Raw genomic sequence first — 19,920 nt, forward strand, 5'->3', positions numbered from 1 at the left:
ATGTGCAAAGAAAAATACCCTCTTCTTCGAAGGGTGGCATAATATATATTGGCTTGGACAACAGAAAATTGTACTAGAATATATAGTCTACAGTTGGGTCATGTCTTTATCATCAATAGGTGGGCCTTTATTATATGATAATAGAAATACCAAAGGAAATGTTTTGTTTTCCAAAAGCACTTCTAAACGTGTTTTTTTATGCTTTTCGGTATAAGGTATGAGATGTACACAAAATAACAACACACATATCCCCCACTAAAATATGTTATAAGACCTGCTTACAATTTAAATCAGAAAATCTTCATACTTGCAAGTACGTTATTTATCCTTTAAATCATTAAAATAACTCAGAAACAGAAATGTCTAATTGAGCATATAAACTATTTCATAAGGTGTCCAATCTAAAGGTATTCCTATACTCCTTTTTTTTTTAATGGGCTACCATAACAATGACTCTGTTATGGACCACTTTCATAATACAAATGAACAGTGGCCAATGATCTATCATGGGTATAAATAACTATTTTACCTTCTTGATGGCCATCTTCGTCTTCAATTGGAAGAGGTAAATCTGTAAAAAATGATTTTTTATTTTAGAAATAACTATTTAGAAAAAATAACCAGAAGTCACTCTTGATACGACAGTAAATATTTTCAATACTTCAAGGTTGTTAAAAAGTATTTTGTTGCATTAGCATTTCTTTAAGAGGATAAACAATTTTCAAGGCACATAAAATAGGTTTGCCTATTTTTACCACGTAAATTTTAGACTTATTGAATTAACGTGGCCAAAACAAGGGCCCCCGCCTTTCAAACAATGTTTTACATCGTTTGTCTGTTCTCAAGCGCTCTGTTTTGTTCTGAAGAATGATCATTCAGTCGAATTTACTGACAGCCATAGGAGAGAAAGTAACAAAAATTCTCCATCCCAATTCAGTAAAATGAATTATATTAATAAAATTCTTATAATCAAACCTTCTACTACTATGTCCTTCATCTGCCTTCCCTTCCACTCATTGACTTTACCATTTTCAACAGCATACAACATCAGGGCAACCTATAAAATTTCAAGAAGACCATAATATTCCAGTGTCAACAATACTTCCATCATAACAACAGTAGCAATCCATAGTTCCCTGACCTCACTTTTTATTTCAATATCAATATAATTGAACACAAACGTTGCCATATGCTATTTTGTTGACAGCTTGTGAAAGTCTGCACAGTACCATATTTGTAAATTACACAGCCCTACAAATAATATAATCTCAATTATCTGCCACAACACTTAAAGAAACTAGAGCTTTGTCACAGACGTGACCTATACCCCCACGTGCCCCATCCACACAAGAGAATCTAATTAATGGCTATTTTTAAGAATTATTATGCCATTATCATTTATGGCCATTTTGACCTTTGAACTTAAAGCATGACCTTGACCTTGGAGATATCGACATAATTCTTTCCTGCCACACACCATCCATAACGGTGAACACATGATTTTAAAATCTCACAATGAACAACATAGTTATGGCCTTCTTTTACCTTTGAACAAAGTGTGACCTTGACCTTCGAGATATTGACGTAACTCTTTCACGTGACACACAAGTCATATGACAGTGAACAAATGTGCCAATGATTTTTAAATCTCACAATGAACTACATAGTTATGGCCCAGAAAAGCTCATTTATGGCCATTTTTGACATTTGAACTCAAAGTGTGACCTTGACCTTGGAGATATCGACGTAATTCTTTCGCACAACACACCTTCCAATGATGGTGAAATGTTCCAACTGATTTTAAAATCTCAAAAGAACAACACAGTTATTGCCCGGACAAGATGAAATTCTTTGCGCGACACACCCTCCAATGATGGTTAACAAATGTTCCAAATGATTTTAAAATCTCACAATGAATGACAAAAGTTATGGCCCGGACAAGCATTTTACCCTTGAACTCCAAAAGTGACCTTGATCTAAGTTCTTGGAGATATCGACGCAATTCTTTCGCGCGACACACGGTCCCATGATGGTGAACAAATCAAAACCAAGTCAATTAAAAATCTAACAATAAATGAAATAGTTATGGTCCAGACAAACTTTGTGTTTAAAAGCACTAAGTGACCTTGTGACCTAGTTTTTTTACCAGGCATGACCCATATTCAAACTTGACCTAGACATCATCTAGATACAACTTGTGACCAAGTTTGGTGAAGATCGGATGAAATTTCGGGACAGACCGACAAAGTGACTTTTATATAGCCCCCATTACACATAGGTAAGTGGGTATAATTACGCTTTATATTAATGCTAGCTTGTGTGATGTACTGCCTTTAGATATTGCATTTTTTGATACCATTTCGGTAAAAGAACTTAATTAATGAAAAGCTGGTCAGTGACCAAAATTCCCATTGAATAAATGAAGAAAGCCACAATAATATAAAATAGTCAACAATGGCAACAAATTAGCAGACAACACTAAACAGTATGACAATGAGGGCTAAATAGACAAAACAACAATAACATGAACTGGAGAGTTTCCACCTTGGCATGGACATTGGTTGTAGCACAAAACACACTCACAACAAGAGATGTGTTTGTAAGAAACACAATGCCCCTACTGTGCCGCTTTTTTTATTTGACCTTTGACCTTGAAGGATGACATTGACCTTTCACCACTCAAAATGTGCAGGTCCATGAGATACGCATGTAATCCAAATATCAAGTTGCTGTTTTCAATATTTCAAAAGTTATGATCAAACGTTTAAGTTTTGGTAAAAGTTTTGTACACACACACACACCTTGACACGCACACACATACAAAGAAAGACAAGCCAAAAACAATATACCCCCGTTCATTCGATCCAGGGGGCATAAAAAGCCATTAATGCAAAGCATACTAGTCAAAGTCAACATCAGATATGGTCTTACTGTGGCTGCCTGTTAAATTATTCTTTCTTTTAGCCCTCTTAGTTACAATATAGCATTTAGTTTTTCAAATATCTGTGTATGGAAAATTTAAAGATTTTTATTAATGAAATATATACCTTTGAGAGTTCCATGGTACTGGAAGACAACTGATAATATTCCTTGTGGGTCTTCACATCATGTCCCAGATGCTTTGCAAGCAATTTTAGTTCACCATGAGTCATGTCAAGAATCTATAAAGCATGTTAATTCTTGATTATATTCACAAATATGCAGTCATCATTCCAGTTTGCTGCCAATTTAACAAATTTGTTTGCATCTTCTACAGAAAAGATGTACACAAGAAAGCTTTTATCTGTATAGTTGTAGTCATTATGGTGCTCCAAATTCTTGTAATCACACCATGCATTTACAGAGTCAAAAATTTTGTAATGTTTAATTCTGAAAAAGCCAACACGTGGTTTGGTATTTACATGATCCGCCATTTTGAAAATAGCTACTTCCTGTATATATGCCAAAATTTATGTTAAATATAACAATTGGGTCTAACAATTTAAAATCAATTATTGGGTTCTCACAGATAACCATTTTCTGTCATACAAAAGCTGCCAAAATCAAAGGTCTCCATAAAGTTTTTATTATAATTTATTCACAAATTGATGGCAAGCAAATTCAACATAATTACTTATTTCTGTATAAAAGCCGAAGTATACATGTATGTATGTATGCCATTAAACTGGAAGAGAATGTAGTATAATTGCTGAAAGTCTAAATAAATATTGTGCCATAATAAAGAAACCTTCAGGTCACAATATCTCATCTGTACAGGGATATGAAACAAAGACCATAATTCTTAATGGCTTAAGCAATCCCATATTTGCACAACTAGACTTTAGAAGTAATTGTGAACGATTGTACCAGTTTGTAAAATAAAAAATACATACATATAAAACAACACAACAATTTCTTGATTTAACAGCAAAGTTTAATATAAAATAACAAATCTATGTATCAAAGACTAAAGTAAACAAAAGGACTGCAATGGTCGCTCAAGGTATATTGACAGCAAGTAAGAAATGCTGAACCAATGATTGGCAAATCGCCATGACAAAGTAACCTTGGAACTTTTGAAGAATGTCTTATATGGTACCAGACAATATTTCTTACAATACTTCTTATATGAGACTCAACAGTATTTCTTATATGGGACCCAACAATATTACTTATATGAGACCCGAAAATTAGTGTAAACATGTTTATTTCTTATATGGGACCCTACGATGTTTATTACTTGTAAGAGGCCCAACAGATAATAGAAATACCATGGGTCAGACTGGCTGGCTCTTCACTTGGCTCCCTCCTATCATGGGTCAGACTGGCTGGCTCTTCACTTGGCTCCCTCCTATCATGGGTCAGACTGCCTGGCTCTTCACTGTCAGCAGTTGACATGGACTCTGAAAGAACCAAAGTGAAACCTGTAGATTGCATATGATCAGCACAGTCAACACTGGCATGTTGTATCATGAGAGGCTCTGACTCCTGTATAGATTCTAGACTGTGGGTGTCTTCAACAGTTGCCTCAATGACTGTAAACATATAATGTCAACAGTGGGGTCTTGTATGTCTATTATCCATTGGTGGGTCTTGCTGAAATCTATAGAAAATATATATTGGCTTGGATAACAGAAGGTTTTGCTATTATGTTTACGTGACATGGTTCAGAAAAAAGGCCATATGAATGTGACAAAAATAAATTGAGTTTTTAAAATGTTCTTAAAGTTCGTTCTTTTCCTATTCAGATAATGTACACGTTTTATATGATCAAATGAAAACTTGTTCAAACCTATAATTTTGAAGAGATGCTGTGTGAACTCTAAAAATGTTTTTATATCAATGCAACTATTTTGACGATATAATTTTGCAAGAAGTTTTGTCCGTTGTTTACTACTATACATGTAATATGGCCAATTTGTATTGTTACACGTTCTAAATTAAATGAATTAGCATAGTGATTAAATTTGTGTGATGTTTGTCTAAAATAATTTTTAAACGTCGGAAAATAATGCATATCTTCACAACGTCATTTCTCCGTTATTTGACGTTCACACAAAAGGGGCCTTTTTCAGAAACGCGCCACATATATATAAGTATATAGTCAACAGTTGGGCCTTGATATTATTATCCATTGGTGGGTCTTACTGAAATCTACAGAAAAGTATATTGGACATTACAACTGAAGTTTTGCTGTTATGTATATCATAAGTTATAGTTTTTGTTTACAGTGTATATTGGTTCCTCTACCCAAACAGTGCACGTATGACCAAGAAAAATTTGACGAGGAGTAATATGTGCACTGGAGGGGTAGAGGAACCCATATACACTGTGACAAAAACTTATAAACAATTTTATAATACTTCAAATTCTTTAAAACAGCCAAAAAATCCTTCATTTAACGGACAAAAATCCCTTTTTGCCATTCAAGATGTTAAAGACAATATCCACATGCCGCAACCCTTAATATGATGAGTAATAGAAGGGTGTCGTTTTTACGTACATATTATACGTGTATAAAAATGTATAACAACGGCAAATGCATTTCTGCAAAATATTTGAATGTCTGTGAACATGCCATAATTAGCTTTATGTTGTATTGTGTCATTGTATTCGTTGTGGATTCAGGGCTTTTTTTCCTTCTTTGCGATTGGCCATGGACGGACATTTCACAATTTTGACACGGCCAATTCACAATCCTTTCATGTCCGTGAATATTTACAAAAACGGCCGTTTTAAATCGTGAAAAACGGACTGTTCGTGCTCAAAACTGTAAAAAGAAGAAGAAGAAGATGTTTAAAGAAAAAGTTAACGCACGCATGGACACACGACGGACACAGGACCATGACATAAGCCCCGCTGGCCAGATGGAGCTAAAAATAAATATATATTTTTTTTTAGGTGGAATTTTTTTGACCAGAAAGGGGAAACAAACAGCCTAGTTCGGCGTCTGTTATAGAAGGTAAAAAACCCGTTTCTAAAATGGGACCCAGCAATACTTCTTATAGGACCCAACAATATTTCTTATATGGTACCTGACAATATTTCTTACAATGCTTATTATACATGGGACCCAACAATGTTTCGTATATGGGACCCAACAATACTTCTAATATAGGACCCAACAATATTTCTTATAATACTTCTTATATGGGACTCAACAGTATTTCTTATATGGGACCCAACAATATTACTTATATGAGACCCGAAAATTAGTGTAAACATGTTTATTTCTTATATGGGACCCTACGATGTTTATTACTTGTAAGAGGCCCAACAATTCTTATTACATGTATTTAGGCAGAAATATTGCAATAATAAAGCTTCAAACAAGGATACATCGTAAACAACCTAATAAATAAATATTCTGCCCATTGGGAATTGGCAAAAATGACTTCGCAAACTGGAAATCTGAAATTGGAAATTCTGCAATCTGGTACAAAGATGGCGAAGATCACAGCTTAATTGCTTTATTCGTCCATTTAACAGATTTTAATGGCATAGAGGTTAAACGACTTTCGACAGCTCATTGGTGTTAATCTGTTGTGTAATGTCAATAAAGGTGTGAAAAACTCGCAAGTCATGTTTATAACATGTATTCCCTATCAGAGCAGTATGTGTAAGAAAAATAAATGAAATAATCCAGGCAATTTGTTTCATGCTTATGCAGTGCAACTGTTAACAGATATTCACTTTCATTTTAACCCATTATCAGAAAGTACCACTCAAAATGTGCAGCTCCATGAAAAACACATACATGCCAAATATGAAGTAGCTTTCTTCAATATAGCAAAAGTGATTGCAAAATGTTAAAGTTGGCAGAAACAGACCAACAGGGGAAAATCCATATGTCCCCCACTATAGTGAATGGGAACATAAAAAATAAAATGGGCTGGGTGGTGGTGGGGGGGGGGGGAGGGGGGTATAGTGTAAGGGTGTGGTGGTCATTTATAAGGTGGGGGGAGTCTATTGTGGTATGTCAGTTAAGAGTTGTTTTGTCAAATTATCAGTTAAATCTAATCATAAATAAAGATGTTATGGCAATTTTAGCAAAATTAAATAATTTGACCTTGAGAGTCAAGGTCATTCAAAGGTCAAGGTAAAATTCAACTTGCCAGGTACAGTACCCTCATGATAGCATGAAAGTATTTGAAGTTTAGAATCAATAACCTTGATACTTTAGAAGTAAAATGGATCTAAACACAAAATTCACATAACCAAATCTTCAATTTTCTAAGTATAAAGGGCCCATAATTCCGTCAGAATGCCAGTCAGAGTTGCATGACTTTGCCTGCACAGTCCCCTTATGATAGTTAATAAGTGTTGCAAGTATGAAAGCAATAGCTTTGATACTTACGGAATAAAGTGGACCTAAACACAAAACTTAACCAAATTTTCAATTTTCTAAGTATAAAAAGGGCACATAATTCTGTCAAAATGCACGCCAGAGTTATCTAACTTTGCCTGCCCAGTCCCCTCTTGATAGTTAGTAAGTGTACCAAGTTTGAATGCAAAAGCATTGATACTTAATGAGTAAAGTGGACCTAAATCAGGGGGTTTTCAGCACTGTCTGCGCCTCCGGAAAACGGAGGCACTCCCAAAGCAAACGGACCCGATCCCAAACCAAAATATTTAAAAAAAGTCCCAACTTCCAAAAAAAAAATTTTTTTTTTCTTTAAAGAATGAAGTGTCTTATAACTTGTGTGACTAACCAGTGTTTGTTTTGGTAAAAAATATCTGCTATAAGGTTTTGACTGTTCAGTTCTTATCTCAGAGTGTAACTGTAACTAATAAACAAAAATGCAGTACTTGAATAAACGTTGAACACGCCCAATATTGCATCTGTTTATATAAAGAAGACAAAATAACAAATAAAAACAAATTTATTTGTTAAACTACTGAATTATTTAAGCATGATATATTCACTATTTTTTCCCAAATGAGCTGTTTAATCGAAGCAAAATTTCCCCAAATGGCCAATTGTGTCGATAAAAAATTCCCAATTTGGTCAGACTCCTTTTCCCAAAATAGACAGAAAAACCCCTGTAAATGCAAAACTTAATCGGACGCCTACGCCAAGGTGATGACAATAGCTCATAATTTTTTTTCAAAAAATAGATGAGCTAAAAATGAAAAGATGCAAACTAACATGAAAATTAAATCTTAACAAGCAGGCTGTAATGATACCTTTGAATTTGATTTTGCCATTCACTGGATAATTCAAGTATCATATACATGTTTGCCCTAGGTGGCAGACCATTTAAAGCGGGTATATACGATCTTGTCAAATATTTATTAATTAATATAAAATGTGCAAAAAACTTATTATACATATATTTCAAAATAAACTAAAATACAAGTAAAGAAGAGCATTTGTCGGAAAATGCGAAATAAGCAGAATATTTAAAATTGAAATCGAAAAAGCCTGTACAGCCGAATTCGCCAGCATGTATATCATGCATGTAAGATGTGAATCTAAATTTAGTTTAACGGTTCATTTTAAATTCCTGCAGCGATATTGATTCATACGACACACGAACACTTACTTAAAAGACGAATGCATCGGTTATTGTAGGAAAATATGTACGAATTATCTTCGTCACAATCAGCTTGGTGCGCAAGTTTGCATTTGCTGCATTTTATGAAATTCGTCTTAAATGTATCATTTTTCTTGCATATTGCGTGTTATTATAGCATATTTGTTTCAATATATTACAATTTAACGCATTTAAAAATCGAATATACCCGCTTAAAGTTATGTTGCTTTTTTCCTAAGAGATGTACATGAATATGTGTGCCAACTATCATTTGCATACTTTTGACAGTATTGAAATTATCATAACTATTTATCAGCCTTGAAAAAAACTGACAACCATGATGCGAAGTTGGCCATAAAAACTTATTTTCTTTGAACGTTCTGCTAAATTGTATTTCACAAGATTGGCTTACTCAATAATTAGACAATTTAAACAAGAATATTTACCTACTTACTTCCCAATATTACCATTCAAAGTATCATTACATCCATTAAAAACTGTGAACTAAACATACCATTGGCTTTCTTTTCCTACAAATTATTGCAAAAGTAACTTAATATTGATTTTATAAAAGGTACCAGATAACACAAGACTAAACAAAAGGTCCAACAAGATGTGTTTGTGAAACACAATGTCCCCCTATATGACGTTTGACCTTGAAGGATGACCTTGACCCTTCACCACTCAAAATGTGCAGCTTCATGAGATACACATGCATGCCAAATATGAAGTTGCTATCTTCAATATAGCAAAAGTTATTGCAAAATGTAAAAGTTGGCGCAAACCAACCAGCAGACCAACCAACCAACCAACAGACCAACAGACAGGGCAAAAACAATATGTCCCCCACTACTATAGTGGGGGACATAAAAAAGCCCAATATTGCTCAACAGCTATAATAAAGATTGCTGAACTCTTATTGATTTGTGGGGTTGATTAACTTGGAACATAAGATGAATCTGATAGCTCATTAATTTTTGTAAAAGATGTGATCTCCAAGGAAGGAGCAAATTTTAACCAAAGGGGCATTATTTAAACAATCCTGATAGTGGACCAATTAGAGACGCTAGATACCAAATACAAATGTATAAATGCTCTTTCCTTTTTGTTACAGGGAAAAAATAAGAATGTGGCGTCTCATCAGGATCCAAACTGTTTGCTATTCTAATAATATTCTATGAAAAAAACTCGAAGAAAATGCTAATTTTTGAAATTCAGCAGATGAATTAGAGCAGGAGACACATTTCCCAGCATGCAAAGGGTTAACAGCTGTTTTTGAGGATACAATTATGTTAGCGAAAAGCCATAAGCTGTTTGATGACAAAAGTTATGTTAGTAGTTTGACATCCATTCATGTGTGCTTCTTCATGATAATGGCATCATCTATTTATTAAATATGATGTATATGATATAACTAACCTTCCATGGTAGATCAGACACACTATAGTCATAAAGAAGCTCCTCTCCTGTCTGAATGTCTCTTTGAGCAAATAAGCATAGGTATGGTTTTTGTGTGTTCATTTTCAGCACAAAATAATTGTAGATGTCACTATCTATTAATGTAGGAAAGTCCATTAAGTCACTACTCAAAAATACGTAATAGCCAATATGGCGGCGCCCTTATTATCGATTCTGGGATTGTCTATATTGCGGAGGATACTGGCAGTGGTCAATGTATAGTGATTGAGCATGCCTGTATTTACGTCATCGTCCAAGATGGTGGCAAGCAGAAAAGAAATTACGATGAACGGCAAAATGATAAATAACATTCGAATTAACAACGGATACCATATGGTTATAAGGAAATAATTTAATGGGTGTGTCAATTAACCCTCAAGACTAATTTTGAGATTAAAACAACACATATTTAGTAGAAATCTGCACAGTGAATGTGTGTCACTGAAACCAGTGTTAGAAAATTGCAGTTCAGTCTACTAGCAATACATTTTAATTATATGGGTCTCAACATTAGTCATTAAGTGTAAACATGTCTACTTCTAATAAAGGGCCAGGCCCAACAATTTTCATTACTTATATGGATACCTAAAGTGTTAATTATACATTTAATGTTAATTAAATTATAAGGGACCCTAGAATGTCAACTTGTATCTTTTATGTTGGACCCAACGATGCTTTTTACGTATATGGGACCCAACAATGTTTCTTATATGAGATCAAACAATATTTCTTACAATACTTTTTATATATGGGACCCAACAATGTTTCTTATATGGGACCCAACAATACTTCTTATATAGGACCCAACAATATTTCTTATATAATATGGTACCTGACAATATTTCTTGCAAAATTTCTTAAATATGGGACCCAACAATGTTTCTTATACGGGACCCAACAATACTTCTTATATAGGACCCAGCAATATTTCTTATATGGTACCTGACAATATACCTTATATGGGACCCCACAATATTACTTATATGGGACCCAACAGTATTTCATATATGAGACTCAACAATATGACTTATATGAAATCTGAAAATTAGTGTCAACATGTTTATTTCTTATATGGGACCCTACAATTTTTATAACTGATAAGAGGCCCAACAATGTTTATAACATGTATTTTGGCAGAGGAAGAAGTATTGCAATATTGCAATATCATCTGTTTACCACCACTGTTTCCCTTTGAAAGAAAGGAAGTATCTGAAGAGAAGGGGAATGGGAAGCTTGGTATTAGTTTATAGCCGTGTGGATACATAATTATGGCTGAATGTTACTGCTTCTGTTACTGATTATCATAAAAGCTTTAAAGCAACAATCAATATTCCATTAAAAATTTCCTCTGTATTTTGGCAAAGAAATATTAATCTTAGTCTTTTACAGATGACACAGAGGGAAAGTTTTGAAAAAAAATCGGTTAAAAAATAATACAATATAAAGAAGTGAAACTCCAGCTGCTGGAGCAGTATTGAATTTTCATTAAAAACAATTAGTAGGTCCTTTATTTAAGGCAAGTGACCGATTGCCCAAACAGTACAAAACAGCACAATACAGCACAATACAAACCAACATAAACACAAAATATGAATAAAGCTGGGGTCACCGCCTTGGAACGGTCAATGCAAAGCATTGGGGGTTTAAACCTGGTTATAGAGCGCTCAACCTCACACTTGGCCCAGCAATATTCATAATACATTTAAGTGTAAATAAAATTTAACGTCATAGCATTGTTACTCAAGTTAAACAATAATAAAAGGGAATTAAAACGCATTCAATTTAATTGCTATTTAATTACTCAATTGCATTGAAGATACAAGAGTAACAGAATTACAACTTTTTGACGAACGATCAAATAAAACTATTAACAATTGTCAACTACATTCCTTCTTTATAGAAAAGATTTGAGAATACAGAATCATAGAGTTAATATCTCAGATAATCATCGCGCAAATACAGGAAGAAGCAGCAATAATGGGTGTAAAAATTCCATATTACATAGCTTGGTTGTTTATGTGACTGCTAAACAAATTACAAGGCATTTTTCCTGAACAATTCCAGGGAACAGTTAAGCATTTGAAACTTGAAATGTTTTATTTTATTCATAAACCCATGTGGGACAGACAGACACAGTGATTGCAGTATAGCTCCAATCACTTGTGGTAGGGGAAAGCCATATAAAAAGCTACAGCTTTTAAGTGGAGCAAATAATGGTTATTACATGTAATTAACCTTCGGTTTATGACAATTTATTGCAATTTTTCCCCAAAAGTGCCCGTCACATGGTATTTTCCCCTTTTGAAAGGTAAGGCCGTATCCCAGAGTCAATTGTTTGTTTGCTTAAAGGATTTGATGCCCATTTTATTTGTTCAAACATATAAAGGCAAAAACATGTAGTGCCAGCTGAAATTGAAATTAACAAACAAGATTAAATGACTTAAGGTCAAGGCTACAAAGAGGAATCTTAAATGATGCACAGTACCAACTCCAGGGATTTTCTTAACTCTTTCAGTGCTGGAACCGAATTTTGAAGGCCTTTGCAAACAGTTTGGATCCAGATGAGACGCCACAGAATGTGGCGTCTCATCAGGATCCAAACTGTTTGCTATTCTTATAGTATTCTTTGAAAAAATTCAAAGAAAACGCTAATTTGAGAAATTCAGCAGACAACATTTTAGCAGACGACAAATTTCCCAGCATGCAAAGGTTTAAGAACTTGACTTCCACTTGCACAGATCCTAGGCCCAAGCGTTCTTGAGTTATCATCCGGAAACCACCTGGTGGACGGACCGACAGACCGACATGTGCAAAGCAATATACCCCCTCTTCTTTGAAGGGGGGCATAAAAATCAGTTACTTGTTTTATTTCTGCATAAACAAACTGTTGAGTGAAACATCTATCAGACATGAAAATCATGCAAGATTAATACATGGCTCTATATCTAACATAAATGATATTTAAATTTTCATAATATTTAATGATTAATCAAATAACTGTAGAGAATGAAATTTTGAAAGGCCTTATTACTCACTTAATGTCATAAAGACTAGTCACTTTAGGGAGAAGTTCTGCAAAATCTCAAACAGAAGAAGGAATAACGTTGGTCCAGTTCTTTAAGATTAATATTAAATTGTGTTTTGGAAACAGTCAATCTTTAGAAAATTGAAAACAGTTTAGACAAATGATCGTTGTTGGCAATGTTATTGAAACGACCATACTATTGACTGCTAGCCGCTGACAATCGAACTGGACGGGGCTTTATAATCAATAATCGAGGTGACTGCCAACAGCTGTTGTGTTGGAATGTATTTGAAACTCTGACCTTTGGGCAAAAGAATTTGGTTGAATTTAGATTGATCAGGTTTAATGCCTTCTTGAACCCAAATTAAGGTCATTTTGCAAGTGGTCAGGACATGAACCAGCTTTCCTACTTCTTGTGACCAGTATTAGCCAACCACAAGTGACCCACTTCTTCCCAACTTGATTCAGAGGTTGGGGAAGAATGACCTACAAATACAATGTTACAATGTTCGGGAACCAATCTCTATGAAGAAACTTTATCCTACCCCCAGATTCAAACCTAAAAATTGACAGTCTGGCGCTCTATCAACTGAGCCATCAACTCAGCTAGCTGGGCAGGCCCAAAACATTTTGGATTAAAAAAATCAATGCACAGAAAGCAGAAAGCATACTTCATTTTTAGCATATGATCATATAACCGGACATTACCTAACTTTTGGTTCCTAAACATCAGTAAATTACAGACTGCGCATTGCGATAAATAGTTGATATTTTAGATGATATTTAATATATAGCATCTTCAAGGTCTGTTCTTTAAAACGCACTGATTGAGTCGTAATGGGAAAGACTCTTTGTCAAACATTTCGGTATGTTTTGCTGACATTTATATACAATTTTGTTGATTTCTGTCTCGTTTCCAAATCGAGGTTAAACATTGTTCGCGGCCACATGCTAGTATAACTATGTTGGCAAGCAAGAAGTTTAAGCATTAATTTTAAGGCCATTTAGTAGTCCTGCCTGCAAAAGTCCATTTCAGTTTTGATTCGTGTTTAAAGATTTTGCAGCACCTTAAATGAAATAAAGAATAAGGACAATAACAGATCAAGCGTGATAATATGCGTATTGCTAATATATTATATTAAAATATATGAAAATCTTGTTGATTCTTACAATAAATGACATCAATCTTATAGTTTTATTTATGATCCATGTTTAATATCGATGATTATATATGATTCAAATAATTTCATGGTTTTTAACACGCCCATATCTTTCTGATCTATTTAGGATTTTCATCAGATATTTCACACAAGAATACAAGATCACATATAGAAAACAATCAATAACAATAACAAAAACATGAATATTATTTATAACTGGCAATATAACTTGGTCCTTGTAAACAACAAAGTTCATGTTTCGACAGTTTAAATAATATGTTAAATGCCCCCCTCCTTGAGTGGTTTTGATCATGTGATCCGTTATAGCTACAACTGATCCGTTAATGCATGAATTCTGCGGCGAAAAAAAGGTAACACAAATACATTTTGGATTTGACAAGGCGGACAGTCGCTCCAACATTATTTTGCCAACCCGGCTAACATCTATAATTAACAGACAATTAAATTTGCCAACTTGTTAACAGAAAGCCAATTTAACATGAGCGGATCAATGTGATTTTAATAAATCAATTTACTTATTAAGAAACTATGTTACAGTTGGTCGATTCTTTAAATGTAATTTAGCAATCTGTGAAAACAATATGTATATATTGTAATGTCAATATTACGCCAATAATTTACTACCAACATGGAACTTCTAACAAACAAACGCAGTCAGTCTGTGCTATGCTTAGAGGGTCACTCGTACTCAAAGAAGCACATGTCTAAGTCAACCATATGATGGTTATGCAGTAAATCGAACATGTCTGTACAGTCGAATTTGCCTGCATGTTGCATTTTATGAATTTCGTCTTCAATGTATAATTTTTCTGGTATAACATTCTATCAATATATAACAATTTAATTCTTTGCTATTATATAAATATAATCGGTGATAAAACGCGTAAGAAAGAAGACGGTGAGCCACTGACAGACACAAAAGACCTTTTGTTTGGATGTTTTTTCGTTTGTGTATTTTGTGTATATATATGTTTATAAATGTCATATAAATGTCATATCATAAAAACAAATGAAATTAAGAACAACATATTTGCGGTTTTTATGTTTATCCCATTCGCAAAATGGCACTTACATGTATTCCAATAAATGTAATGTAGGAAATGTAATGTTTTGAATTGGCTAACTGTCAACAAGTTGGCAAAATTAATTGTCGGTTAATTATAGGTGTAAGTCTTTGATAGGCATATAGAACGTTTTGCCGTTGAATAAAAATAATGTAGGAGCGACTGTCCGGGTTGACAAAATAATGTAGAAGCGATTGTCCGAGTTGGCAAAATAATATAGGAGCTACTGTCCGCCCTATCAAAACATTGTAGGAGCGAATGTCCGCCCTGTCAAATTTAGCGTTAGCTAAAGAAACTTCAGCGTACAGTTTATATAGTATTGACATATCTGTACGCTGAAGTCAACCCTGTATCGAAAGTCAACCAGAGTGGTGACAGATTTATGTCACGCTATAAATCAAAGACAGTATGTTTTCTTGGATACATTCCTTCATATATTGGTGAATGAATATAAATTACTGCATCGGGGCATATTTTAAGATTCAAATGTTTCAAATGCATCTTACAATAGATGAAAATAACTCTCATCAGCCTGAAAGTCATAATTTTGCACCATTGTCGCTTTGTCATGTGACGAGTTTTCATTTGGATACTTTCGGATCGACCTTGACATTTTTTGCTGGAATTGTAAACATTACTTTCGTTTTCTGAAATCTATTATTTGTGATTAACAAGTTACGTCTGGTGGATTTAAACACTGATTTCAAAGTGAATTTGGTAATTTTGAATATTTTGTACATTGATTTTGTATTTACACTACAATTTGTTTACAAAACAAGCAAGAATAATTATTAAAAAAAAACGGGAAATGTCTTTCTGAATTTGTAAACAATTGAGCACATGGTTTGTTACTAAAAATAGAAATAACATCATATGACCGTGAAATCTCGGGAGATTCGCATTTCAATCATGTGTGTCACGTCACTGTTTTTCTCGATAGACCAGTTGAATGTTATTGTTTACATTCGGGATTTTCCGCGCATGCGCACTGGCTGGTTGGCAAAAAACACTGGTTACAGTAACGTAAAACATGTATACATGTCGTTTGTTTAGTCAATAAAACGATACAAAAATCCGAAATAAACATAAAAACTCTTAAATAATAGTGCAAAAATATAATATTTAGTACCAATAAATGTATTTTCATAAATATAATTACCTCTGTATAAAAATACATATTAATAATATTAATACATCAGACTAAAAACTGGCAATCCAACAAAACAAAACAATAAATATTCTTTCATATTTTTTGTGATTGTAAGATTTTGGTAAATTATATTTCAAAGATAATAACACATACATTAATTTGATTATAATTATAAGTGGTGCAGATATTGTTATTGTTCATAAGCGAACGAAGGTGCAAGAGGGGCATTTAATCAATTATAAAACGAAGCCCTAAAAGCGGAATACATTACAATTAATAAACATTGTAGTAATTTTATTTTACATGGAATGAATTACCGTTTCGTTTCCATCGAATGACAATATCATAAAGTTTAGCATACATATGAAAAACAAGAACTGCATATTAAGCAAATTAAACTGTCTTTGCATGCACTCTCTTTACTGGTGGTAAGGAGTGATAACAATCTAGCATTTTATGATAAATATATCTATATATTAATTTATTTTACGCAAGTATTTTTTACCCTTTTGTTGTTTGCTTGTTTTCATGTCATTTCATACACTACAGAAACGTACAATCTTAACATGAATAGCCGAGTTTACATTTGCCGGTACTCGTTAAATACGTTAATTGTGTAGCAATGAAATTGCACAATATTTTTAATTTATAGTTATTAACACTCTATTATTATGATTAAACAGGCTAATATATACATACACTAATTCCTGTTAATCCATTTCGGACAAATATCTTCATTTTTTAATATGTTCAAATATTTTATTAAAGCAACTGTTTCGTATTTTGGCTTTACAATTTTGCTTAGATGATCGCTCAATATGCCAAGAGATGACATGGAGGTATCATAAATGATGTTTAATGACCAGACACTTGTATGCCACATGTGGTTTATGCAGTGGCCAAGAATAGGTCCCTGGATTTATCACACCATGTGTTCTTTGTAATTGTTTGGACAGTATCCGATCATAACGAGATAATCGCTTTATGATGAACAAAAGTGCAATAAAACACCGGGTTAAAAACGCTGAAACAAAGAGTGTCAAAATTGGTGTGAATAATTAAATAAAAACAATTACATTTATCAAGAGAATTTATTTAATGTGTAACAAGGCAAGTTTTTACAGGCATGTTCAAATCAGTTACTATATGTTGCGTACATAAAGTCGATCTATTTGCTGTTTGTTTACATCCTTATTTTTGTTCGTTCATTAAATTTGTTTTATTCTGAAAAAATTTCAATATCAGAGAATTTTTTATCTAAAAAATGGTCGCGAAGATGTGCCAAGTAGAGATTTTTATGGTAACTGCATACCGTGCTCGTATATTGTGTTCCACTCCAGATTTCGTTTATAGTAAAAACAAATAATAACAACAATATAATCGTTCCAAAAATGCATTTCCTTGCACGCTTATGTTTAATTCAGACATAGTTAGTAAAATTATATTTGATATAGTGCATGATTATCAATAAAAACGATTATTATTTCAACTTTCTCTATAAGCGCTTATATGAATTTCACCTCTTTTTGCCAACCAGTGGGCGGAGTGTAATATTTGCAGGTGCGCGTGACTTCACTCGTCAACTGGTCTATATGTTAGAGCAGAAAAGATAAATGTTAAATGTTTAAGATAGTATTTTGTAAAAAAACATATCAGTTAAATGTGAAAAATGTCAATCTTTCCAATAAAGACATAAAGTAGCTGATTTGGGCCAATAACTGCTTTTACAAGCTGTTTTGGAGCGGTCTTTGTTAACTGTCAACTTTTCGTATATTCCTGGTTGACTTTCCTACTGGGGTTGGTCCATAACTTTAATGTTGCGCCATTCAAAATTCATAGAAAGCGAATTTTAAAGTTATTGAAGCCAGAACTAATTTAGCGTAGGAGCGATTGTTTGTGGGAGCGTTTGTCTGGAAACCTTATCAAACTGATGTAAAAGAAGTCTTAAACCATTTATTGCTTTTCCCCAGAACAACTTTATTACGCTACTGATCCGGTAATAGTAACATGACTGTACCACTAAGGCTAGTCCAACTGTCTTGTGTGGTTAAAGATTCTGTTCTTTTATAATTTATTTCCCCAGTCTAACCATTGCAGTCAGCCTAAAACATATATTGAACTTGTATCGCATGGAAATGATCTGATGCTACAATCATGCTTGCTTTCATGAATGTCACTATATCTGCATTAAATGCAGATTATAGGTTACATTTGTTTGTTTGCGGTAACAAGGTTGTCACCTAAATTCGTGCCACGGCTTTACATGTTTGAAATATGTTTTCATTGTCAGCAAACGTTTCAGAAACTGTGTCCTTATTATTGGTTGCAGTTTCAGTTTAAATTCAGTCATTTGCAGAATAATTTTAATAACCAAAAATATAAATAAACCTAATAAATATTATCGCCACTTACCTTTTTAAGTTTAACCGCGAAAATTGGCAATTTATATTACAGAGTTGTCGGGCGCCGAGTTGTCGTTCGTTGCTATGCTGGTTCCCGGTAAATCACTGCGCCGAGGTTGGTCAATCTCATACGCAGTGGCCTCCCTTATTCTAGAAAAAGACATTAATGATTGGCGAATGCCCAAGGGAAGTAACTGCTGTGTGGAGTTTGACCTAATGTGTGCTAATGGGAGATATAGGCCCGACAATTCGAGTAAAATTACACATGCAAATTTGAATTTAAAAATAGTCATGAGTATGTTAAGCAGCCTTTTTTTAAGTGGGTCTTCAACTGTCGGGTCCAAGTGCCCGATAATCGACTTTGGGACCCGACAATCGACTAAAGACCCAACAATACGGCCGTAAAATGGACGTTTGACCCACCATTTTACCCAATCTGAAACTATATATATATATATATATATATATATATATATATATAAATTATCGACTGTGAACGAGTATCTATTAATAGATCCCGGAAATAGGAAATCACGTTGTTGTGAAATATAATTATTCCCTGTTAATACACCAATATATTCATGATTTCACTGTATCTTCTAGATCCAACGGATTTCCGAGGTGTATCTAACATAGTGTGAGGGTAGTTTAGAATCCTTATCGGATCTTGCCCTAATACAACTATGGTTTCATGTTTGTAAATAAGTGTTTATGTATGTAACATTGTCCATTCTGTGTATGTAAAAATTGTTCCCACGTCGAGATGTGTTGCGGTGTAAGTGCGAGATATATAACTGTGAATGAACCATCTTTTTGGGGGGGATGGGGATTTCATAGTATGTATGCCTCGTTCTGCACCGTAGCGAGGCGCACACGCCGAAGTCTCATTGGGAATATGTATGTCTGTGTATCTGGTTGTTCACACACCTTTCTCCCTATATATATATATATATATATATATATATGATCATAAATATATTATATTGGGAAATTAGCCACGAACTATGACGTGACATCTCGTACTCGATTTGCGTGTGACGCAGCTAAGCAATTCGTATCAAGAGACAATCACAATATTTGATCTCATTGATATAACTCTTTATCTTTCACCAACACCAACCACA

At 33.9% G+C, this 19,920-nt stretch overlaps 1 protein-coding gene and 1 long non-coding RNA gene across 4 annotated transcripts in view; both read right to left on the reverse strand.

Moving 5' to 3' along the window:
- LOC127831359 (ATP-binding cassette sub-family F member 1-like) overlaps nucleotides 1–40 on the reverse strand; it is a 33,993-nt gene extending 33,953 nt beyond the window's left edge. Inside the window, 1 exon segment of the mRNA XM_052356329.1 lies at nucleotides 19–40. Within this exon segment, the coding sequence (XP_052212289.1) occupies nucleotides 19–40 (22 nt within the window).
- A 395-nt stretch (nucleotides 41–435) lies between these two features.
- Nucleotides 436–19,231, reverse strand: LOC127831812 (uncharacterized). Of its 3 annotated transcripts, XR_008026509.1 has the most exons (6): nucleotides 18,807–19,231; nucleotides 9,031–9,046; nucleotides 4,251–4,382; nucleotides 3,048–3,161; nucleotides 976–1,057; nucleotides 436–571 (listed from the first exon to the last, which is right to left on the reverse strand). It is a non-coding gene; the product is annotated as an uncharacterized LOC127831812 (long non-coding RNA). The 3 variants fall into 3 exon arrangements; XR_008026510.1 differs by lacking the exons at nucleotides 9,031–9,046; nucleotides 18,807–19,231 and adding an exon at nucleotides 15,751–15,810; XR_008026508.1 differs by lacking the exon at nucleotides 9,031–9,046 and having other exon boundaries at nucleotides 443–571; nucleotides 18,807–19,229.
- Nucleotides 19,232–19,920: the final 689 nt, after the last annotated feature.

The sequence above is a fragment of the Dreissena polymorpha genome, chromosome 5 (genome assembly GCF_020536995.1).
Source record: "Dreissena polymorpha isolate Duluth1 chromosome 5, UMN_Dpol_1.0, whole genome shotgun sequence".
NCBI classification, from domain to species: Eukaryota; Metazoa; Mollusca; class Bivalvia; order Myida; family Dreissenidae; genus Dreissena; species Dreissena polymorpha.